This window comes from Schistocerca nitens, chromosome 1, assembly GCF_023898315.1.
Source record: "Schistocerca nitens isolate TAMUIC-IGC-003100 chromosome 1, iqSchNite1.1, whole genome shotgun sequence".
Lineage (NCBI taxonomy): Eukaryota > Metazoa > Arthropoda > Insecta > Orthoptera > Acrididae > Schistocerca > Schistocerca nitens.
Genome location: NC_064614.1, coordinates 201,391,594 through 201,417,587, shown reverse-complemented (window position 1 = coordinate 201,417,587; position 25,994 = coordinate 201,391,594). Strand labels below are relative to the sequence as shown.

The 25,994-nt window shown below is 37.9% G+C and overlaps 1 protein-coding gene across 1 annotated transcript in view; it reads left to right on the top strand.

Moving 5' to 3' along the window:
• LOC126236889 (DC-STAMP domain-containing protein 2) overlaps positions 1 to 25,994 on the top strand; it is a 291,191-nt gene that overhangs the window by 169,783 nt on the left and 95,414 nt on the right. Inside the window, exon 9 of the mRNA XM_049946567.1 lies at positions 4,965 to 5,133. Within this exon, the coding sequence (XP_049802524.1) occupies positions 4,965 to 5,133 (169 nt within the window). The remainder of the gene's footprint in view (positions 1 to 4,964; positions 5,134 to 25,994) is intronic.

Genomic DNA, 25,994 nt, shown 5'->3' with positions numbered 1-25,994 from the left:
GCGTATTTTTTGATTTAACTGAGGCATTTGATTGTGTTGATCACAAAATATTGCTCCAGAAGTTGGACCATTACGGAATATGGGGAGTAGCTCACAATTGGTTCACCTCTTATTTTAGCAACAGGCAGCAAAAGGTCATTATTCACAATGTTGATAACGGCTGTGATGTGGGATCTGAGTGGGGTACTGTCAAGTGGGGGGGTGCCACAGGGATCAGTGTTGGGGCCGCTCCTGTTCCTTATTTATATAAATGATATGCCTCTAGTATTACAGGGAACCCTAAAATATTTCTGCTTGCTGATGTCACTAGCTTGGTATTAAAGGATGTTGTGTGCAACATTGGCTCGGTTTCAAATAGTGCAGTACATAAACTCAGTTCATGGCTTGTAGAAAATAAACTAACGTTAATTAACAGTAAGACTCAGTTTTTACAGTTTCTAACACACAATTCAACAAAACCTGATGTTTTAATTTCACAGAACGGGCATATGATTAGTGAATCTGAACAGTTCAAATTTCTAGGTGTTCAGATAGATAGTAAGCTGTCGTGGAAATCCCATGTTCAGGATCTTGTTCAAAGACTTAATACTGCCATTTTTACTATTCAAACGGTATCAAAAGTGAGTGATACTTTGACACGAAAATCAGTCTACTTTGCTTATTTTCATTGGCTTATGTCATATGGTATTATATTTTGGGGTAACTCATCCTATTCTACAAGGATATTCTTGGCTCAGAAATGGGCAGTTCGGGCAATACGTGGCGTGAGTTCATGAACCTCTTCTCGACCTCTGTTCACAAGTCTGGGTAGTTTGACTTTGGCCTCTCAGTATTTATATTCCTTATTGTCATTTCTTGTTACCAATATTAGTTTATTCCCAAGAATAAGCAGCTTTCACTTGGTTAATACTCAGCAGAAATTAAACCTGCATTTGGATCGGACTTCCTTAACTCTTGTGCAAAAAGGTGTGCAGTATACTGCTGCATCCATTTTCAATAAGCTGCCACTCGAATTCAAAAATCTTAGCAGTAATCCACATGCTTTCAAATTGGAACTGAAGAGTTTCCTCATGGGTCACTCCTTCTATTCTGTCGAGGAGTTTCTTGAAAAAGTAAGCTGATTCTTATTGTACTGCTGATAGTGTTTACTTACACTTATGGACTGACTTTTTTCAGGTTCGTGAACATTAATATTTATCTGTTATTACTTGTACGTTGTAATCTCATGTACTGACACGTTCCATGACCTTGGAGATTTGCTTCTCAATTTGGCCCTACGGAACTTGACGTGTAAATAAAATAAAATAAATATGTATTAACAAAGTATCAAGAACTGGTTTTAAATGATTACTCTAGGGATATACTACAATCCCTCATGTATTGCTCACAGAGGGATCATGAGGATAAGATTAGAATCATTACTTCATGCACAAAGGCACTGAAACAACCTTTCTTCCCACACTGCATACATGAATGGAACAGGAAGAAACCTTAAGAAACCTTAATAACTGGTACAATGGGACATACCCTCTGCCATGCACCACACAGTAGTTTGCAGGGTATAGATGTAGATGTAGATGTAGATGCTTAGTCGCAGATAAACAGAACGAAAAGACTGTCAGAAAGTGAGCTTTCTGCCAACATACCATGCTGGATCAGACATTAAATTGTACACTATCAAGGAGAAGATTTTAATACATTTGTTGAAATGTGCCTTAATTGTCATCTATGTGCCTCAGAATATGAGGGGATAATTTTTAGATTCCTAAAATAGATCAGGAAAATGTAAAGCGACAATTATTGTTCCAACTAATGTTATGTGGACAGTGCTGTGTGACATGGATACTGTAAGATAATTAATGAAGAGTTGAGGGCCTAAGGCTCCTCAAAAGGACTCTCCCGCTCTGGAACAATTGTAGGAGATGCTTGCATAACCTTAATATGTTTTAAAGTGAATTACAAAATATTCAGTAGGTTTCAATTCATGGAACACACTAGTTGTATAATTGATATCCATATATTAGTGACAATTTCATCACCATATGAACTCTATGACAGTGCGCACTATCATCTATCTCCACTACCACATCATCATGTGACAAGTTGCAGAATCTCATCCCTAAATTTTTGAGCCATAAAAAATAGATTCAAATAGCATAGACAGCCATTCATCTGCCTTTTCTAATACCTACATATGTCAGTCTGCCACCATGATATTAGGATATTCCTCAAATGAATCTGAAACTTATCTGTGCTCCACACACTTCCTAAATGTAAATGAGCTCATTGTCAGATCTGACTGAAAATCACTTCTTAGAGAACAGAATACGGTTACATTTGGTGTGTTTCCTTTCACTATCATCCTAAACCCAGTGTCTTTACCCATTACAGTCTTGTTTTGTTAAAAGGATACTGACCATGGCTTTTATGGGGGAAATCTAGTACCATAGAGTCAAATGTCCTGCTATGATTGGAAAGGTTCCCTGCAATTGAGCTGCACTCTACTGCACAACCAGGATGTTCACACATACAGTATCTGGAAGAAGTTGCAACTGCGTACAGAATGTTCATATATGAAAGTGAAGCAAAATGGAAAGGTTTACACGAAATTGCCCAACCATTTTAAAGAATACAAAAATCATGCATTCCATAGCAATGTAACTGGACATTTTAAACAAGTGTCGATACAGTGTAGATCAATTTTTTAAGCCATAAAGCACTGTGGTATAGTGACTTTGTAGTTGCTATTGATCCTTAAATTTAATACTTTATAAGTATTTCTTATTTTATTAGCATCCAAGTACAATTTTTCTCTTGTGGGTGTGTGCTGTAGAGTGGCAAATGTCAAGTACCTACTTAATGAAAAAAGTAAAGATTTATTACTAACATTGTTAAGATAATATACTGTAAAATATTTGTAAAAATGTTTAATTGTCACTATTCTCTATTTTAAAAATGTATTCATATTGTCATCCGGAAAGATGGACCCATCATATCATACATACATCAAAAAAAGTTTTGCATCACCCTGGTTCCCAGAGCTTCTGGAGACAGACATAGACTGTGGATATTGTATCACAAACACAGTCCCTTTGACTGTTCAGAGATGTCACTGAACCCACCCAAAGATGTAAACAACCATGCATGAGCAGCGCCTATTAGATGGAGGGGGTTCCACAGCCGATCAGTTCCAGTCATTCCGCTAGGAAGGAGGTACATGGCTCATGTTGTCTTTAGTTCAACCATGCCTAGATGGCTAATACTGCGGTTCGATTGTGTCCACATTGTTACTTTGTGCCAGGAAGGGCTCTCAACAAGGGAAGTGTCCAGGTGTCTCGGAGTAAACCAAAGTGATGTTGTTCGGACATGGTGGAGATACAGAGAGACAGGAACTGTCGATGACATGCCTCGCTCAGGCTGCCCAAGGGCTGCTACTGCAGTGGATGACTGCTACCTATGGATTGTGGCTCAGAGTAACCCTGACAGCAATGCCACCATGTTGAAGAATGCTTTTCGTGTGGCCTCAGGACATTGTGTTACGACTCAAACTGTGTGCAATAGGCTGCACGATGCACAACTTCACTCCTGACGTATATGGCAAGGTCCATTTTCACAACCACGAAACCATGCAGCATGGTACAGATGGGCCCAAAAACATGCCGAATGGACCGCTCAGGACTGACATCATGTTCTCTTCACTGATGAGTGTCGCATATGCCTTCTAGCAGACAGTCGTTGGAGGCATGTTTGGAGGCAACCCAGTCAGGCTGAACGCCTTAGACACACTGTTCAGTGAGTGCAACAAGGTGGAGGTTCCCTGCTGTTTTGGGGTGGCATTATGTGGGGCCAACGTGCTTCGCTGGTGGTGACGAAAGGCATAATGGCTGTACAATACTTGAATGCCATCCTCCAACCGAAAGTGCTACCATATTGGAAGCATATTGGTGAGGCATTCGTCTTCATGGACGACAATTTGTGCCCCCATATTGCACATTTTGTGAATAGCTTCCTTTAGGATAACAAAATCGCTTGACTAGAGTGGCCAGCATGTTCTCCAGATGTGAACCCTATTGAACATGCCTGGGATAGATTGAAAAGAGGTGTTTATGGATGACATGACCCACCAACCTCTCTGAGGGATCTACACCATATCGCCATTGAGGAGTGGGACAATCTGGACCAACAGTGCCTTGATGAACTTGTGGATAGTATGCCATGACGAATACAGGCATACACCAATGCAAGAGGACATTCTGCTAGGTATTAGAGGTATTGGTGTTTACAGCAGTCTGGACCACCACCTCTGAAGGTCTCACTGTATGGTGGTACAACATGCAATGTGTGGTTTTCATGAGCAATAAACGGGGCAGAAATGATGTTTATGTTGATCTATGTTCCAATTTTCTATTCAGGTTCCGGAACTCTCGGAACAGAGGTGATGCAAAACTTTTTTTGACGTGTGTCTCATAGATAACTTGATTTGTCCTGTATCTCCTGCACTTCATGTACAGAAAAAGATTTAAAAAAGACCAATAACATACAATACTTTGCCATATTATACTGATCATTCTGATTGACTCTGTGAGCAACTGATAATGTTCATTTCTGACGGTAGTTTTTTTAAGGAGAACCTTATATTGACCTTCTCTGATTACTTTCCATTGCCAGCATAAAAGAAATCAGTAACACAATATCCAGTACTAATATTCTCCTACTTCCTAACCTCAGCTTTGGCACCCATTGTCCTCACGACCATGTCCTAACATATTTTACAGGTTGAAAAAGTCTGAGATTGGGTGCTGCTGATGTTAGATCCCAGAGATGGGCAATAGTTGTGACAATGGTAGTCACTGATGGAGGGGGGGGGGGGGGGGGGGACATAGAGAGAGCACAAAAAGAAATAGCAAAACAGCATTAATTATAAGAAGTAACATCAGAATACTGTAAGTTGTGCATTGTTACAGATGGTTACTCTACGTCTGAGTGGCAGCGAGAAGCTGAGGCTTACTCGATCTGTATCATTTGTGATTCACATAACGATAAAAATATTAATATTAATGGCTTATGACTATTGTCTATATTGGATTCTTGACAAGATCCATCAACATGGTCGATTCACTTCCAAAATTCAAGGTAGGTTAAGTTCCTTTAATTTAACTAGGTTGTATGAAATATCAACAGGTTGTTTTCAACTTTGTCTAATGTTCAAACTAAGAGACAAGAGCTTACTCACTTTAGGTGGGTTTTAACTGACAGTGTCCTTGTAGATTGCTATTATTTTCAGTGAAATTACGTTTATAGGCCAGTCATTGTTAAACTTCAAAGACATGATAATGTGTTACTAACGCAATTGGCCAAATGATAGACTACGTGAGTTAAACTTACCTGAAGAACCAAAAATTTCATTCTCCGAAGGATCATAATCATCACTAGAACCTGCATTTTGCAATATACTGGGTTCACTACTTGTGTCTTCATCAAATTGAGGATCCATCTTCACCAAAACACGTAAACTACACAGTACAAAAGCACACCTTAGAAGCAATTAGAGGAATAATGGCGTAAGTCAGACTTGCACCACAATGCCTGTAAACAAAGCGGCCGTTTCATTCACAAGTGAAACTGCTAATGCCATCTATGGGGGTAAGAACAAAACTGTGAGTTACACCATTCTTCCATTTAACAGATCTATATTTCAAAATTGTATTGCAGCACTTAAGTCAATAATTTTTAAAAACGTGATTTACACCACTTCAGCTTTAACCCCGTCATATATAGAAAACTAAAAGGGACTGAAGGAAAGGAATTGTTACTGAAAATAAATGCTGAGACCAAATACATTAATGCAAGTTTAGGCCAGGTGGTTGGTGAGAATCCAAGGACATTTTGTAATGCCAGTTCCCACCTATGGAGTTCTGTGAAACTGGTGTCAGGGGGAAGGATCCAGATTGCACAGGTACTGAGGTCATGACTGCAGAGCTTGCTCTACAACAGGATATTGTGTGTTACTAGTGTACACCCTCTGGCTATAGCCATCCATCCTAACTGATAACTTGGTGGTAGTCATACCAATGTAGAAGGCCAAACAGTATTTACATAACAGCTGGTACACAACGTGTGTCATTTCACAAGTGGTGCTCCCTTTGATTGTTGGTGTAGCTATCAGAAAGATAGCCACCTGCAATACAACATGTCATGTACCAGCTGTTATGTAAGCACTGTTACATTAATTTCTTCAATCTCAGTATTTCTTTTCAGTAACTATTACTCTTCTTTGCTCCCTTTTATTTTTCTATGTCTTTTATTTTCTGACCTGTCTTCCCCTACATCTCCACCCACCCACCCACTCACGCACCCACCCCCCTCCCGCACATCACCTGTCTATCACATATAATGCACTTAGCTTTCAGCTCTTATTAACACTTGCACAGGGTTCTGTAATCTCTGTCATGCTTACTACTCTATCTTCCACCTTTTAGCTTTCAGGTTTTCAAATCTCATCTGGTGTGGTCCCCAACAATCAGTCTTTCCTTCACCCCATCTGGTAAGTATGCCCTGACCTATGGTTTTGGGTAACTTTTTCATAACTCTGCCCATTTGGTAAACCTCAACAGTTTTTTCCTTTATCTTTCTTCCTATGTCTTCAACCCATCTTTCAGAAGAAAGGGTACCTGGCTCCAAAATCTTCCATATTTCCATAACTGATACATGTGTTTCCTCCTACTGCTGCAAGGTGAGTAGATTTTTTATACAATTGATTATTTTTGTTGATATAAAATTTTTGTGCTGATACTGGAGTACCATGACACACTGATTCAGGTAACATGTTTCCATTCTTCAAGTGTACAAATTGTGCAAGACGGCATAGTGTTTAAGGCACTTATAAAGATCCTCTCATAATTTTCAACATTGCAGATATTAATTTTAGGTAGTATTGCTTCCAAATCTTAACCATTTTATGTGCAATGAAAGTAAATAATTTTTAAGAAAGGTATCCTTACATATAAGTATAATCATGTACTTAACTTGTTAATGGCATCAATGTCCAGGGGTTTGATAACTGTCCAGGTTTGCTGGATAGACAAGGCTGAAATTTTATGACTCATTTCTACATTTGGTAATTTATTTCCAATTCATACTATAGAGTGACAAACACTGTTCATTTTTATATTATATCACAAACCATAATGAAAACAAAAATACTGCATAGTGGTACATGCCAAAGACCCTAACAACCTGTTCATTGTTAGGATTGCAAAATCAGATGGCGGAAAGGTTATTCACCGAAATATCGTGAGACTTCAATGATCGCATCCGGCTGGACACCCGAGAGCCCTGAAAACAAATAAATTGCTATTTGAACTTTATTGATAGCATTTGAATGTGGAAAATCCTTTGTCATGATAATATCAAATGAGTGGAAACATTTGTTCTTGAAAAACTTATTTTTGCATGAAAATGTTAAGAAAATTTAAATAAAAAATATAAATTTTCAAGCAGATAACATTTTTGTGTAACTGTTGATTGATAATGTCATTTGTAAAGATTACACATAAAAATTTGTAATCAAAATTTTAAATGTCCAAGAGTAAAAGGAGTAAATGACATTGTTGTCTTCTAATGTTCTGATGACTTAAAGTGTGAGTGTGGGTATGGGTTGTACTGATTTATTTCCCCAAACCACATTCCTCTTCTTTATGAGGAGACTTACCCGGAATTTTGCAACCTCTCTTCTTTACGGGATAGTCAGCTGCTGGAAAATCTCTTGACTTCTGCTCCATTGAGTAGCGCTAGGTACAGGAACTTTTAAGCCTCTTTCTACTTATAAAATGAGTAGACATACAAACTTTCCTTTTCGCCAGCTAACAATGTATTTGACTTTCATGCACAACATAATTCACACTTTCAACATACACATGCAACTTTCTGTAGCTACCTTGTGCTGTCAAACTTTAGGAACAAAATGATTTACATGCGAAAGAAAGTCTGCTTAGACACCATGACTTTCAAAAAAGGAGAATGAAAAAATGTCTTGCCTCTACCAAGGCAGGCTGAGTCAAGAGTCTATAAGAGTACTTTTTCAACTGTTCTTGTTACAATTAACAATAATCAATGACACAATAAGCACAGAGAGGCATAAAAACTCCATGGTTCTTCCTTACAAACACAATAAAACATCTATGGCTTGCCCGACAGATACTTGTCAGTGCCATATGACTACCGCGTCTACTTTCTTCCCACGACTGATTTTAAACCTGCACACACCAACATGTGACATTCAGTAGGTAGGATTCTTCCATCCCACACTAATATCTAGAATATTGTGTGTTTGAGACGGTAGAAGGCTGAGTGGTTCTAGAATTTACACAGAAATTCTCGAATCACTACATATCCCCCCCCCCCCCCAGATCGAACACACAATGTTTTATACATAACCATTAAGCAAGTAATATCACTCATAATAACATCTCATATCTTAACAGTATACATTTTTTTACATAGGTTTATATACATATCTCTCCTTTCCATAACAATTCTCCGTCCTCTCTGGAACAATCTTTCGCTTATTGTTTCTCTATTCTTTTCTTATTTTACTTTGGTATTAAGACATGAGCATTTACTCGTGGTTTTAGTCAGCTTTACTAATATTTAGGAATTGTGAGGATGGTTTTCTTTTCTTTATTTCCTTTTTCAATCAAAAGCTTCAGGTGTTTATCACACATGAGTAATCTATTTCCTATTGTTATCTTTTTGTACTACCTTTTTCCTAGTATGTACTATTTTCATTAGCTGTAGCTTGGAGGAGCTCTGAGTGACATGAAAGTGTTCTTTTGACACTCATTTACTTCCATGAAACATAATAATGCTAGTCATTCATAGAATTTACACTTTCCAGAATAATTCCTATAAAATGTTTTGACTTTTGTCACGATACTGTCCCCTTTTCCCTTCTCCTAGGATCAGCACCTATCCCTTGCTTATTGGTTGACCTTATGAGAGCACTTCCTCTTTCCATTCTGGTAGGTACGCCCCTTACAAAACATCTCTATTTTTTAGGCCACAGATAATCCTGTCTTCAAATAGGTATGTCAGCCCTTTATATGTAGTGAATGTGGGGTATGCCTCCCTTATCCTTTCTGAGTAGGCCTTATGATTCATTACCCTAGTATACATTTATATGTATACCATAATTAAGTATCTTCTGCTAAAGCTATATATCTATTTTAAACTCTGCATTCATTCTTTAATATATCATTCACTTCCTAGAGTCCTCCTCTACTTATCAACTTCTATTCTTTCAATAGATATTATGTCTATATATACTACTTACATCCCACTATCCTTCAATTCATCAGAGTTTTTATTGGACTGACATTGCTTAATGATCAACCTGACTAATTTTACTCCTGCATTGATTTTCTTTCTTTGCTCATGCCTCTCTCTTATTTATCCATTACTCATTACTATTTTATAGTTGTTCGTTATGTATGGGCACTTCTCCATATGTATATTTGAGGTAGAACCATCACAACTCCCCATATACATGCGCATAATTCCCTATGTACACACCTTTTTCCCCTACAACACCTGGCAGTTCTCAAATCGTGACAGACTTTGTCTTATATAATTTAATGTTTGCGTAGAAGTGTATATGTGAATGTGTATTCGTGCAGTCTGATTCTTCGGCCTTCATATCTAAAGATAAGATGTAGGTTATTAGTAACCATGGAAATAAGGTAGGACTTCAGCGATAGAAGTTTATGAATATGGAAAGAGGGAAAAGATAGACAGATCCTCAAGATGAGAAGTAAGAAAGAAAAAATAGATGTGGTTGCTAGGATCGAAGAAGAGAAAGAAGATAGCTCCAAAGACAGGAAACCCTTCCCACCCCCCTAAACCCTTCCCACCCCCCTACCCTAGGATCCTTACCTCTCAGGTACTTGAGTGAGACGCCAGAGGAGGTTTGGTGTTAAATCATCAGAACAGACTTGTCCAACCTTCACCCTGGAGGTGCCCAAAGGAAATCCTAGCCACCCTATGGAAATGGCAAATGGAGAAGAATCAGGTACACTTGTTTATGAGGGTTGTTTGAAAGGTGTGATGTGTGTTTTGTGTTAGTTGTGATTTATCTGTTCTTGTAAATCAAGCTTTTAGCTACTATACCCACTCCTTTCAAAATTTATACAAACCCTCCCCTCTATATCACATCTCATAAAAGGTATAAAATGCTCTATACAAAATAGAAAAGCTGTACACTTTGGTATAACAATTGTTCAATTAGTCACATCATATTACATTTTCTACAAAGACGGTACTTTATTCAGTTTATTTCACCTAGATATCACTTTTTTCCTGTGATTCTCTTAAGTTGGTCTCTATTTTATGGTCATATTCAGTTTTTCTTTTCTTTTTTTAAAGCAATAAGAATATAGGATAGTTTTAGATTTTAAAGGAATTCGGTGCAGGAAAACTATTTTGGAAGAAACACCGAAAACAACTCAGGATCCAACGGTCATCACTTCACCCATTGTCTCAGAATGTTAACGTCACTGGGGGATAGATGACTCTGCCCAAATCCCATGGATCTGATATTAACTATTCTTGTACACTGGCAGACCAGTAATTTTCTTTAAATTTCTTTTGAAAGTCTTTCCAAGAGAAAAAATTCTCAATATTTACTGTAACCCATTCTGAGACTTTCCTGAGAAGGTACCCCCAGCAAATTCAATCTTCTTAGAATCTTCCCTTTTTAAGAAATGGGTTGGATGTACATATCCATCTGGCTTAAATTTAGGGCATTGTCTAGATAACCTTGAATTAGCTCCCCACTGCCAATCATTCACCACTTCACTAGTTAATACCACATTACGTGAAGTTACCCTTTTTTCTACTTTGTCTCGAATAAGCTTCAATTCTCTCCACAGGTCTTCTATACCCTTCCTGGCATCAGTGAGTTCGGAAGAAGGAATAGGCAATACGTTCCTGGATGTTATTCTCTCGGTAACTTTTTGATCTATAATTTCCCCAGATTGTTCCGTCAAACTAATTGCATTTATAATATCAGAGTTAGCCATTTTCTCTTTGAAATTCCTTTCAACGAGGGTCACTCCAAAAGAAATGAACACTATTTTTGTAAAAATACAGTTTTCATTCTGCATGTGTGAAAGTTTTACAGTGTGTAGATACATCCTTCCCGCTTGTTTTCAAACTTAGCTCAACCTGTTCCTGTGAGTGGCACCGCCACAGCATGTCTTCAAGATGGCTGCTACACTTGACGGTCATCAGAAGCAACATGCTGTCATAGAATTCCTGTGATGTGAAAACGAGACAGTGGGAAACATCCACAAGAGGTTGAAAAAAGTGTATGGAAATGCTGCTGTCGATCCCAATACAGTTAGTCGGTGGGCAAGCAGGTTACGTGATGAAAGTGGGCACGGCAATATTGAGGATTGTCCTCACAGTGGCAGACCTCGTACTGCACACGCAGAGAGTTAACAAATTGGTGACTGCTGACAGACACATCATAGTGAACAAATTGTCACGCTACGTTGGGATAGGGGAATTAAGTGTTTGCAGAAAACTGAAAGTGTTGGCGTTAAAAAAGGTTCATGCCAGGTGGGTTCCCAGGATGTTGACAGTGGCTCACAGAGAAACAAGAAAAACAGTATGCAGCGAACTTTTGGAACAGTACGAGAATGGTGGAGATGAATTTCTTGGAAGAATTGTGACAGGTGATGAAACATGGCTGCATCATTTTTCACCAGTGACAAAGAGGCAATCAGTGGAGTGGCACCATGCAAAATCATCCAAGAAAAAAAAAATCAAAACCACATCTCCTGCTGGAAAAGTTATGGCTATGGTGTTTCTTGATTCTGAACGACTCTTGCTTGTGGACATCATGCCAAGTGGAACCACCATAAATTCAGGATGCATATGCGACGACACTGAAGAAACTTCAAGCTCGACTGAGTTGTGTTCAGCCACATCGGCAAAAGTATGATGTTTTGCTGTTACATGACAATGCACGGCCACATGTCAGTCGAAAAACCATGGAAGCGATCACAAAACTCACATGGACAACACTGAAACACCCGCCTTAAAGTCCTGACCTGGCTCCATGTGACTATCATCTCTTTGGGAAACTGAAAGACTCTCTTCATGGAACAAGGTCTGAAGATGATGACTCCCTTGTGCACACTGCCAAACAGTGGCTCCAACAGGTTGGTCCAGAATTTTACCGTGCGGGTATACAGGTGCTGGTTCCAAGATGGCATAAGACAGTTGAGAGGGATGGAAATTATGTGGAGAAATGAAAATATTGTTCCTAAAGGATGTATCTACACACTGTAAAACTTTCAAACATGTAGAATAAAAGGTGGATTTAAAAAAAAAATAGCATACATTTCTTTTGGAGTGACCCTCGTACATTGTCTACCCGTGTACTGACACCAGTAATTTGCAGAATGAATGATTGGCATTAACTCATTCTGCTTATCTACACTCTCTTGCAAAGTATACAACCCATGTTTTACATCATTATACTTAATATTGTACACATTTTCAAAAGAGCCTAACTTTTCAAAAAGTTTGGATTCTGCATTATTACATTTGTTCTCAATGTTAAGTTCTAACCTTTTTGACAAATCCTGAAAGTTATAGTTCTGTTTCTGACTAAGGTCAATAACCACATGATTTATATGAGTAGTTAAAGAGTTTGTCAACTCATTCTTTAGATCTACTTTTAAATTCTCTAACTTCGTACTTATAGCATTGAACTGTCTTCAAAGTGCCCATGCCTTCACACAGATTACTAAATTCTTCTCTTTGAGAGTCGACCTTGGCACTTAACAAATCTAAATTTGTCATTTGAATATTTAGTTTCCCTGTGAACATTTAATTGAGAATTTACCAAACCTAGCACTTTGAGCATTTAAAGCTTCACCTTTGGTATTTAATTGACTTAGAGTCACACTCTGAGCTTTGATTAAATTCACCAACTCAGCCCAGTCAGGCACTTCTTTGTTAACTTTCATGGCCATAGCCGGTTCTTGAGTGTCTCCAACCTGTTGTATATTTTCCATACTCTTGTATGCTTTAGCTCTTGTAAGCATTTAAAACTAACTTTAAATATGATAACTTCACAAATAAAGTTCACTCAGCAGTATCTTTTACCAATTTGTACTAAAGTAATGAATTTGTTTCACAGTCACCCAGTGTAGAATTCTCATAGCGTAGTTGAGCGCATGTGGAGGCAGGTCAGCACCAGTGAACAGCAGCTGGTGAGTGGTGGCGTCCGATGTAAGATCTTCTTTGCTGTTTTAACGTTGTGGATTTTTCATGTCTTCACTGTTTTTCATTCAGATTTTGCTCCATTTGATACTTGAACATATTCCAGTGTTATGGAGTAAATCCTTTGTCTTACTATGTTTGGTTGCTATGGTAACACATAACAGCTTCTTTTCTCATTTTTGACTGAAAATTCCTGTTTTCTCAGTCCTTTCACACAGGTCGCCATCTTCTAACATTCTGTGAGTGTGGGTGTGTGTGGGTGTGGGTTATACTGATTTATTTCCACAAACCACATTCCACATCTTTAAGAGGTGACTTACTTGGAATTTTGCAACCCTTCTTCTTTAAGGGATAGTCAGCTGTTGGAAAATCTCTTGACTTCTTCTCTGTCGAATAGCACAAGGTACAGGAACTTTTAAGCCTCTTTCTACTTATAAAATGAGTAGACATACAAACTTTCCTTTTTGCCAGCTAACAATGTATTTGACTTCCATGCACAACATAATTCACACTTTCAACATACATATGCAACTTTCTGTAAGTACCTCATACCTTCGAACATTAGAAACAAAATGATTTACATTCGAAAGAAAGTCTGCTTAGACACCATGACTTTCGAAAAAGGATACTGAAAAAACGTCTTGCCTCTACCAAGGCTGAGTCAAGAGTATATAAGAGTACTTTTTCAACTGTCCTTGTTATTATTAACAATAGTCAATGACATAATAAGCACAGAGCAGAATAAAAACTCCATGGTTCTTCCTTACAAACATATTAAACAGCTGTGGCTTGCCCGACAGATACTTGTCGGAGCCGTTCAACCGCCGTGTCTACTTTCATCCTGCAGCTGATTTTGAGCCTGCACACACAAACATGTGACGCACAGTAGGTAGCATTCTACCATCCCACACTCGTATCTAGAATATCATGTGTTTGAGACAGTAGAAGGCCGAGTGGTTCTAGAATTTACACAGAAATTTTCGAATCACTACAGTCTCTCACTAGGAAGATAATTACAAAGTAAAAAGAAGTTGTAAATAAGACGAAATGCATATAAGACATAAGAAAGAGTCCATTATGTTACAAGAAACAATTTTTCAAGTATTTGTTCGTGAATAAATCTTTTGTGGATGTGTCAAAAAAGTTGTTTTATCCAATTAAGTTTCAGTCACATTCTGAATGAAACCTGTGTTATAACCACTTGAAGTTCTTTTTCACAAAACTGTATTTTTGTTTATACATTTAAATTGTCCATGTGAGATGGCCGTTTTTACACTGTGTTGTGAATTAACAGAAAAATATTTTAGTACTCAGCATAAGTCCTGACTTCTTTTCATTCACAAAGAGAGAGACATCGTTTGGTTACTCTTCATGCCACATATTTGTTTGTTAGGGTGGAGGACTAGCAGACAAAATTATGTAAAATATAACAATGGAAACTCCAGGTAGGAATATCAACAATGTAGAAAAAGATAGATTGCTGCTTATCGTAAACATAACATACTAAGTCGCAGGCAGGCATAATTAATCCCTAGGACATTGCACAGCTTTTTACATTGCTATGACTGCCAACCAGCTGTCCACCGGAAGAATGGCCTCTACCAAAATGTGGCCAAGACCAAAATAGACCACCATGTGTCACAACAAACAGCTGAACATAACATCCTTAATTTCAGTAGCTGCTTCACTAAATGAGCCAAATGGATCCTCCCCTCTGCCACCAGCTTTTCTGAACTGCACAGATGGGAATCATCCTTACAACACATTCTTCACTCCCATAATTATCCCGGCCTCACCTTTGGTAACATACTGTCCCTACACCCTCCATCCAACAGTTTCATCCCCTGTGTTCTGTCACCTCCTTCCCAGTCTTGACTCCTACCCTCTTTGTTTGTCACCATCTGGCAACACAGTTTCCCATCTTTCCCTGCTCCTCTCCTTTTTTGTTCCATTTTTCTCCACATCCGTGCTCCACGTCCTCCTAACACTGTACTTGTTGGCGTTATAGTCCCTGCACACTCCGCCAGACAGCATTCCTCTCTTCCCCTGCCCATACACTACTTCCCTTCCCTTTCCCCGCCCTGTACAGATTGCTGCTTGCATCCCAAGTGATAGTCACATTCTGGCCCAAGCTGCAGGAGTTGGCATTCATGTGTGTGTGAGGTGTGCTTGCTTGTATGTATGAATGGTGTGAATTTTACTTTTGCTTATGAAGGCTGTGGTAGAAACCTTTACATAAGTGTCTTTTAATTGTGCCTGTCTGCAACTTAAAGTGTCTTCTTTACGATAAGTAGCAATTTATCTTGTCCTACATTGTTGTTTACACAAAATATATTAATTCCTACATATTCTTTGGGTGAGGATGCACATATCAGCAAGACTGGAACAATTTAGCCAACACATATATAAAATTGAGCACATGGCTATATCTAAAATTGCAAGACTGAACATTAAACATTAAAAAATTGTTTGATATTTTCACTCATAGTCATGGACTTTGGAGTTCAAACAGATATTCAGAATTGAATAAGCCCTTTAAGATATAGTGAAACCAATAAAATTGGTTACACAAAATGTGTAACCAACTGACAAAAACAATTTGTATATGTAGGCAATGAAACACTAATGGAAAAGTTACATATTAAATTTTGATGCATATTGATATTTATAAAATTAACAATTTCTTTTGAATCACTTGCACTCTGACAATTAGTACATGAGTGTTTTCATAATAAACATAATTAATTCCCCCCCCCCAATTTTTCAGCATATTTGCTTATTTTCAAGAACATGAAAAAAAAAGTTTTTCATTACCTATTGTGCAGTGCACCCAGTTTCTTTCAGTTAAATACACAGATTCAAAGAAATTGAAACTACATACTCACTGGGAAAATCTCCAACAACATATTGTATATCTTGTACATCATCCTTCATTCATTTGCCATGCCAACTACCCTACTGCATATGAAGACCTCATTGGGTGATTCATGTCAAGTGATATAGTTTTGGAGATAGTCCTCACTTGACCAGCATAAAATTTATTCATTTTTTGTGGGCAGCTTTGCAAAATAGTCAAATGAAGACATTCAAATTTCTAGAATACAATTTCCAATACTTTGTCTTGAGGAGTACATTAAGTGAAAGGTGAGATAATGTCATGGTGACATTTTAAACATTTTGTCCAACTTTGAAGTAGCATATGTCAGTGACCAATTGTAATAAAACTGTAAAACTTGGCAAAGTGGTTTGAAAATTTCCATTGTCCACATTTTGTAAGTTTCATATAATTTGATGCACTACTTTTGCCCCATGCAGCATTCAGAGTTGTTAATGAATATTGTAATGACAAAGTTTTTCCCAGGTTCTCTTCATGTAGTTAGTTTAGGAAGCACTACTTATGTGACCTAGTTTTCTTGAAGTTTGTCTATAAAATTTGCAAGTTTTGTGATTCTGGAATTATAGATTTTGGTATGTATGGACTGAAGTCGTCATAAAAAATGTGGGGCAAACCTAAGTGAATTTTAAACCATTGTATCTCAAAAGAACATCTGGACCATGATTTTAAAGGTGATTCTTTTCTTTAAAAAATAATGCATTTCAATCATTATTTTTTTTCTGAAGATCTGCAACTATCCAACACAGTTTGTAATTCAGATTTCTACTTTGGAGCATCATTCTCTAAGATCACACTATATTGAGAAAGCAGTAGCAATATTCATTCACAAATTCAGTCTACCTCGAATGAAGAGTGAAAAATTGGGGTTATTCTGTAATTTTTATATTTTATTGAAGTGTCTTACATAAAGAAAAAGTAACTGACTGTTAAAACATGTAATCAATTCTTAATTTTGCCTGTGACTTTGTATTGTTGCTTTGAAAATCTGAGGGATTCAAGAAGCGCATAAGTGCTTCAAGCTGACCAATATCTAATTCTGGTAAAAGGCTGAAAAATGTTGATGACTTTTCTCCTGAGCAAAAGAAACTTTTGCTGAGTTGTTCTACCCTGAGTTTCAATGCTGACTTCAACATTTGTCTGCATCATATCATAGCTGTGATAACAAACGTTGAATCTTTAGAAAGTTTATGCTTTAATCAATGTTCAAAGAAGAATCATCAGTTTCAAAAGAAATTGAAACTGAGTACTGAAATTCTTGCTAATTCATTACAAAAATTCAGCAAGCATCATTCAGTTTTGCAAAAGTTTGTCACAATGTGTGCCCTCAGGCACAGACTGTGGAGGGGTTAGTTTATGGTGGGAGGGGACATAAGGTGACTGCACACCTTCAGGGACTCAGTTCATCAGTGCACTTGATTATTGCTGCAATGTTATTGCTGAAATACTATGCCTATTGGACACTATGGATCAGCACCTTACCTGTGATCTGTTCAATCAGCATTTTGCATTTTTTTTTCTTTTTTAAATTCTGGTGGCCAGTAAACATGACTTAAAATTACAAATGAAATGCAATGTCAGTCATAAACAAAGCTCAATAAGCATTCAAGTGAATCATGAATTTGACCCTGATGAGTTACAGCATGAGCAGGTTCTGAAGAACAGAGGTGCATGAACTCCTTTGGTTATACACAGCTCTCATCAGACTTTAACCCAGATAGTCCAGAATTATTTGTTTTTCAAAAATTGATTTATATCTTATCTACATTCATTCACAAGGTTGTAAGGAAGAAAGTAAAAACAATTTTGAGTATTTATTTTTATTTAGTATTTCCAAAAATGGGCGTCCTTCCAGAAGGACGTCAGGACAATAAGGGAACATGTTTTTAAAGTATATGACATTGCACAATTAACTTGTTTTGGTTTTTATACTTTCAAATAAACATAAATAAATTTGAATTATGGGCTAAAACAGCTAATAAATACAAAAAACAAAGAAAAGAACCTATACACATATTTTATGCACTAGTATGATAAGTCAAAAAGCAACAAACATGAAGTGATTCGTCACATTTTACACACATAGCAGTAGTTTTTTTGTGGCAACTTCTACATTTCAGCTGCTTCTTCTTTTTTGTTATCTCGTCCGTTGGTAATTCAGCAACATAATGTTCTCTTCCATCAAATCTAGAATCTTGTTTTGTCCTCTTACTAAGACATCCTCTGCTGGTAGTGACTCTTTTGTTACTTTCAAGAATTGCAGTGACAATTCGACGACGAAATGTCAGATGATCTATGGGTTATTCGTTGTGCTTGTAAAGATCGCAGGCATTTTGCTCTGCAATGTCTATAAAATGTGCAGTGATCGGGAAATACCACTTTTTCCCTCTTGTAGAGCATCTATATAGGGATTCATTTTGGTCAGTTCGATCTATGCCTCCCAAGTTAGGTTGAAGCACGCTAATCCTTTTCTTTTGTTACCTGGAAAATCTTGCTACAGAGTGTAGTGGTTGCACTCTGTCAAAGTTGGTGGCTACAGTAACAACATTTTTGTCATTCCAACGTACAATGGAAATCCCGGATGCTGAGTCAGAACAAATTTCATATGATCCTCTATTTTCTTTTATCATTTTATCTACAAATGATAGAGTACAATTCTTAGCTCTGTTTCCTCTTAATGTCCCTGTTGCTTCCACGCCCCTCTCTTCTAGGTCATGTAGCGCAGTAGCATTGAGCTGACATGCTGGTAATTTATCTACACTTGGATTTTCTTCAGCACCCGAATCTTCATCTGTTACATCATCAGTTGAATTTAGAGGAGGGTGTAATGTTACATTCACACCAGTATTAGGTATTTCCTCATCTTTTGATTCTAACATGTCCAAAAGTTCCATAAGTGTACATCGTTTTCTGTGAATACAAAATGACAACATATTACCCTGACGTCCTTCTGGAAGGACGGTTGAAAACATTATTGAATTACAACTGATGAAAACTTTCAATCATAATATGAGCCCATAAATAATATAGGTTAATTCTTTAAGATATTATAGGACAAGTTTCAGAATTATTGACGCAATATGAAAGAAAATATACATACCCATCGATGACAAGGTCAGTCAGTTCGTCCATGGTAAAATCGGCCCTATTTTCAAGACACAGTTTCTCACTCACTATAAACGACGGCGTCAAACTGACTGTCGCAGCGTGCAACTGACTCTGCCTACTTCATAGAACAATGCGTCACAGTCCGTTGCAACAATGCGTTATTCGCAAAAATAAATAATTTCAACAGTAAGTTACGTCGTCCTTCCAGAAGGATGTCAGGGTTATCTGGGTTAAATAAAAAAATGCATACTTCATGATAAAATCTTCTCGGCTTGACAGCCGAGTCAATGTGTTGTTCTCCAGCAACGTTTCAGCAAGTTTCTTACTTTCCATCTTCAGTCAAAGTTTCGGGTTCATGTCTTGTCTGGATCTTTATAGCCACTGGACCACGGGCATCTCTGCATCCTCGGCCCCAGTTGGGCCAATCAGGCGCGAGCGGAATCAGCACATGGTGGGGGGAGTCACGGGTGCCAGGTCCTGGTGTCTCGGCTCGGTGCAGCCTTTTTATTCCATTTGCCGCCACCGACCTGCCTCCATCGGTGCGCTCTCGTCTCATTCTTGATAATGTTGTGTTCCACGCACTGCTCAGTTGGAAGCCACTATCTCAATTGACCAGGTTATTACTGACCCGTATCTCTACTGCCTCTTTTATAATAGAATCCCAGAAACCTTATGCTCTACACAGTCTCTTGGTTTCTTCAAATTGAAACGTGTGTTCTTCACTGAGGCTGTGCTCCGCTACTGCAGATTTTTCTTTTTGTCTGAGGTGGATGCTTCTCACATGTTCAGATATGCGTTGTGTTTTGCAACGCTGCGTCTGTCCAATACATTGTTTCCCACATTCACAGGAAATACTGTAGACACTCGGTGTTCTTAGACTCAAGTTGTCCTTCAACAGGGATCCCCACTGGCACCATGTATCGCCAATCTGTACATGGAACACTTCGAGGATATCGTCTTGGAAACAGCACACCTCAAACCCAAGGTGTTTTATTGGTATGTGGACGATATTTTCACTGTCTGGCCACACGGAGAGGACACTCTAATGGAATTTCTCAACCATCTGAACAGCACACATGAGAACATCAAGTTCACAATGAAATTGGAAGAGAATGGGTGCCTACCCTTACTCGATATCCTAATAAAGAATAAAATGGACGGCACACTGGGACACTCGGTCTACCGCACACAGATATGTACCTCAATGCCAACAGCTGCCATTACCCAGCACAATGGAAATCCGTGCTCACTACTCTTGTCCGCAGAGCCTTTGACATATGCGACAAGGATAGTTTATCTACTGAGATTCAGCACCTGAAGAAAACCTTCCTGAAGAATGGATACACCCAAAAGCAGATTAAATGTGCTCTCAAGATGAGCAAGAAGGAGAAGGAGAAGGACCTTCAGGAAGAAGAGAACAACCAAAGTCTGGCTTTCCTCCCATACGCAGGGCCGCCCACTGCCAAGATTGTCAGGATACTGGAGAAGAACAAGATAAAAACCATCTTCCATCTTCCAGCAAAAATCAGAAATATGCTGGGCTCAATGAAGGACAACTTGAGTCTAAGAACACCGAGTGTCTACAGTATTTCCTATGAATGTGGGAAACAATATATTGGACAGACGCAGTGTTGCATAACGCAACGCATATCTGAACATGTGAGAAATGTCCGCCTCGGACAAAAAGAAAAATCCGCAGTAGCAGAGCACAGCCTCAGTGAAGAACACAAGTTTCAATTTTAAGAAACCAAGAGACTGTGTAGAGCAAATGGTTTCTGGGACTCTGTTATAACAGAGGCATTAGAGATACGGGTTATAATATAATAAAATAATGGAATAGATGTTAATAAAATGCGTGGCTTTTTAAAATGTATTGAATTAATGAGATTAATTTTTCGGCATGAATGACAGGCACAGTAAGCTGAGCTATGCCTGGAAATAAGTTCGTATTAGTTCATATTATTTTGCAGGGCGAAGTAGTTTCTCCACTGTAGATTTGTGCTTACCATTCTTTATAATGCTATGTTTGGTCGCCTTGTTCATCTTTGAAGTCTTGACCGTGTTCCCATTAAGCTTATCGGATCTTCGTAATTTTCCAAAGTACACAGGTGGGCTTCAGTTCTTGTAATTATTGTACTATTTGAAATAACAACTCAAACGACCTTTCTGATAATAAAAAAATACTGTATTTTTCTAAACGGTGAACATATGAAATACATACTCCTCACTTATTCATAGCGACCCCAAAATGGCGGTCTACAATTACTCGCTAAAAATGGCGTGCTTCTCACTTGTTCACTAGCTGAGCGCGAATCCTTCCTTACACCTACTGGTACCAGAAAAAATCCTCTGTTTTTTAACAACTGAAAGTCAATAAATACATGACGGTAGGCATAGGCTCTATGATGGGCTACTGCTTCATCTTCTCTCTTTGCCTTTAAAGAAGACGAAAACATAAAGGAAATGCAAAAGGTTTATCACAGGGTCAGTGATAACCTGGTCAATCGGGATAGTGGGTTCCAATTCAGCTGCGCGTGGAACACAACATTATCAAGATTGAGACAAGAGCACAGCGATGGAGGCACCCATGGCTCCCCCCACACCACGCGCGCCGCACTGATTCCGCTCACACCTGGCCCGACCGGCGCCAATGATGCAGAGATGCCTGTGGTCAAATGGCTATAAAGATCTGGACAAGACATGAACCTAACACTTCGCCTGAAGATGGAAAGAATCTTGCTGCAACATTGCTCGAGAACAACACATTGACTCAGCTGTCAACCCAAGAAGATTTTATCATCGAGATTCACCGAGAAAGTCTGCATCCTCATATAATGCACACGTCATCTCTTATGGATATGTTAAAAGTATATCAGTGGAATTTTGTGGCTATGAGAGGATGTGGAGGGTGAGTAGGGTTCTGCCTTCTTTTGTTTTCAGACTGATAACAGCAGAGTATAATTTGAGCAGTTCATTGACTCCTGTTTAACTGAAAATGCTGGCTGCTGTAACTCATTATCATCAAAGCCACTAATAAACGCAACATGGCTGCTTATTATGCTTTGGGCTTGATAAATTTTGTATTTGATGTAGACTTTATGACTGCTTATTAAGCTTTGGGCTGACAAATTATGCATTTGACATAGTCTTTTAAACAACACAGGCTAACCCTCACAATTTTAATTGGGGAAGCTCCAAGAAAATCCAAACTGCTCATCTGTATATTTTCATCAGATGAAGCTAAAGGTGTAACATAAGCCAATTTGTTATAGAGTTCCATGTGACAGTTTAAACACAGCTTTTGTCCAGATGAACCATGTTTGCTGAATTTTTGTAGCCATAGTTTCATTAGTCAGTCTTAACTTTTTTTAATGCGATGACTCACCTTTTAAAAAGGATTACAATGTAACCTTTTCAGAGTATCTGATTTTGCCAGAAAATGGCAAATTGTAAGATTTATCACTCAACCTCAGTCCAGAACAGTTTAAAATACGTAGTTCCTTTTGTTAATGAGAAAATTCTCAAACAAATTGCAGTCTTTTGCTGGAATTGTAGACCAACAAATGCTGCTGACTCCATCAGATTTTTAAAGCATAAAAAGTCACCTTCAAGATAAAATTTGATTAAATTTTAACAGATGATTAATTTTTCGTATAATATGGTTTTAAAAAGTTGAGTAATTGCAGAAAATGTGCATACTTCATTTTTTATTTGTTTTCTTGAAGACATATTGAATTTGGGCATACCTTTTTTATCACTCTCCAGGAAATTGTGTAGTTTTAGAACATGATTCTTTGAAATAGTTATTGGTATGGGAAACTTCACTGGATAAATGTTAACCTTAATGGGAAATGAGTGACTGTACGTTTTCAGTGTTTTATAGAGGAAAGAATGGTGGTTCATGCAAGTATGAATCTGGCATCCCTCTTAGAAATATAAATGATTAAATGCACTTGTTTTTGTCACAAATTGTTATTGGACACCTACAGCCCCTTATATCTGAAGACCTGTAAACCCAGTAGTGATAAATGTTGCAGGTTACACAAATGAACTACAAGAAAACTGTGACACAAAAGGAGAGCTTATAAACTAACTACATGAAGACATCAAGCTATGTAAATTTGGGAGAAATTTTGTTACAACTGAACTTATTGCTGACTTTGAATGCTACTTGGAGCAGAAGCAATGAATATGTTAGGAATTACAATAGGGTATATTGAAACGTAATTTCCAACACAAAATTTATGAATAATGATAGCTTAATAAGACAATCTGGAAACAAATCAAAAGCTGCATGGGGTGTTGTGGAGATTGAAATAGAGAAGAAATGTGAGGACCAGGATATCATTCTCAAAAGCGTAGAAAAGTCAGTATGAAAAACAAGATTTGACGAATTATACAGCAAATTAGCATTTGATGCTTTCAATCGTGGTATTCTTTTAGAGAAATTGAAAGTGTTCGGTGTTCATGGGACAGGAAGTGGTTTGAATCATACCTACAAAACAGCACACAGATTGTAGGATTGATGTCAGATTACTCCAGCCACAAAATAAATAGAGTATCAGATGCAAAAATGTTGAAACAAGAGTACCACAAGGCTAGGTCCCACATTTTTTTTCTTATCTGTGTAATTGACACCCACATTTTATACAGGTCACCCAATGCTATATTATTTGCACATGATACTACTGTGATGCTAAGGACATCAAAGCAGCTGCTGCTAAGAGCTACCGATCAAGTTCTAAAGACTGTCCAGTCTTGGTTCAGTGTAAACTGTTGACATTAAATGCAAATAAAACAAATTATATGCAATTTGGGAAAATAAGCCAAAGTGTAAACATTGATCTAATGCTGGATGGCAAAGCCGGAGACATAGTGACATATACAAAATTTCTGGGGATGTTGAAAACTTAAATTTTAATGACCATGTAATGAAACTTTCATAGAAACTTAATTCAGCCTGTTTTGCTCTTAGAATATTGCAAATACCATAGAGCATACCAGGATGGCCCATTTCAACTGTTTTTAGTCTCTTGCAATATATGGAATAATACTTGCTGCCTGAACCCTTTTTTTCCGTTACAGAAGAGGGCTATGTGAATAATAACACAGAGTTATCCACAGGCACAATGCAAACCCATATTCAGAAAGATTAAAATATTAACAATACCTTCAATATATGTACACAAATGGGTTTTATATGTTAGCTCCCAACTTGTAGATTTTCAGACAAATGCCATAACTACAGTATCCGAAATAGCACAGCACTCCATACTCAGCAAACAAAAAGAACAAACACACAAAGGCATCTGAGCCATATTGGCACAAAACTTTACAACTGATTGCCTGTCAACATTAGAAGATGAAAACAAATTTACAAATTTAAAGCAAATTAAAAAATAGTCCACTTGAACAATGTTTTTATCCAGTAAATGACAATGTAATCCAATAAGCATTTTCTAACAATGTTTATATTAAGGCAAAACTGAAAATGTTGACTTTTGCCTCACTGTGTATTTTATGACCTTGTATTATTTTGTTTGCACTTTTTTATTTACATGTTTGTATGTTATATATATCCTTGAAATGGTTTCCCATAAATTTTAATGTACATTTGGACAACTTCTGTACAACATTTACTGTTATACAACATTTATTGTCTGCAGACGGATAAATAAAAATAAATAAAATAAAATGACATAAAACTTATGTATAGTGTGTAGTAACCAAGTAATATATGAGACTGATCCAAGTAACACAAATATAGCTTTATTAACGAAGCACTGAACAATAACAGAAAACAGACTCTTGCCGATTCCCATGTAACAAAACACAGTACACTGATGTGAACTTTACACTGGAAGGACATAGAAGAGAATCAGTTAGTGTTGCTCTGCGCATATATATGCATGAGTCACCAGCAGCCTACGCGGCAGAGACCTAGCTGTGTGCATGCCTCCCACAGGCAGCCTCCAGTGGCCAGACCATGCTGATACAGTTGGCATCCAGTTCAAACACACACACACACACACACGTGGCAAAGCCCAACTCAGCGCACTCACATTTTCACACACACTGGTCACGGGATACAACAGAGTGGGCACAATGCAAGCTATTAATACATATTACCAAGTTTTACAGCTTTACCACAATTATTCACAGAAACACATCTCTTCAGATTTGTTTGAAATGACATCAGGAGTTTTTGTCACCCTTCACTTAGGTTTTTACTCTCCAAGTATTGAAAATTGTGGGCTAGAAATCTGAATACCTTCCTTTGATCATTTAAAAAAAATTCTACAAAATCTGTGATGATCAAGTAGGTAAACATACACCAACTGACAGGTTGGTTTGTGGGGGTTTGTTATAACGTCAAGCTGAACACATATATTTCAAAAACGTCACAACACATGTAAGTCACAGAGCAAGTATACAAAGTAAGGTATGTGTACAAGGTAACATTCAAATCAGCACTGAGTCCAAGTCTAGCGGCCGCTGGCTCGCTGGCCGCTCAGGTGGCGCGGCTGCTGCATGGCTGGCAGACAGCACCGCATGTAGAGGACGCGCGTAACTGTGCGGAGGCACTTTGAAAGATTGGCAAGTCACAACATTTTTCCCTCCTTTGAATTTTTTGCACTGGTCTTGATGGAGGTGGCCTGCATATTGCTAACGTCCATAGGTGTTGTTTGACTGGCCATAAAGT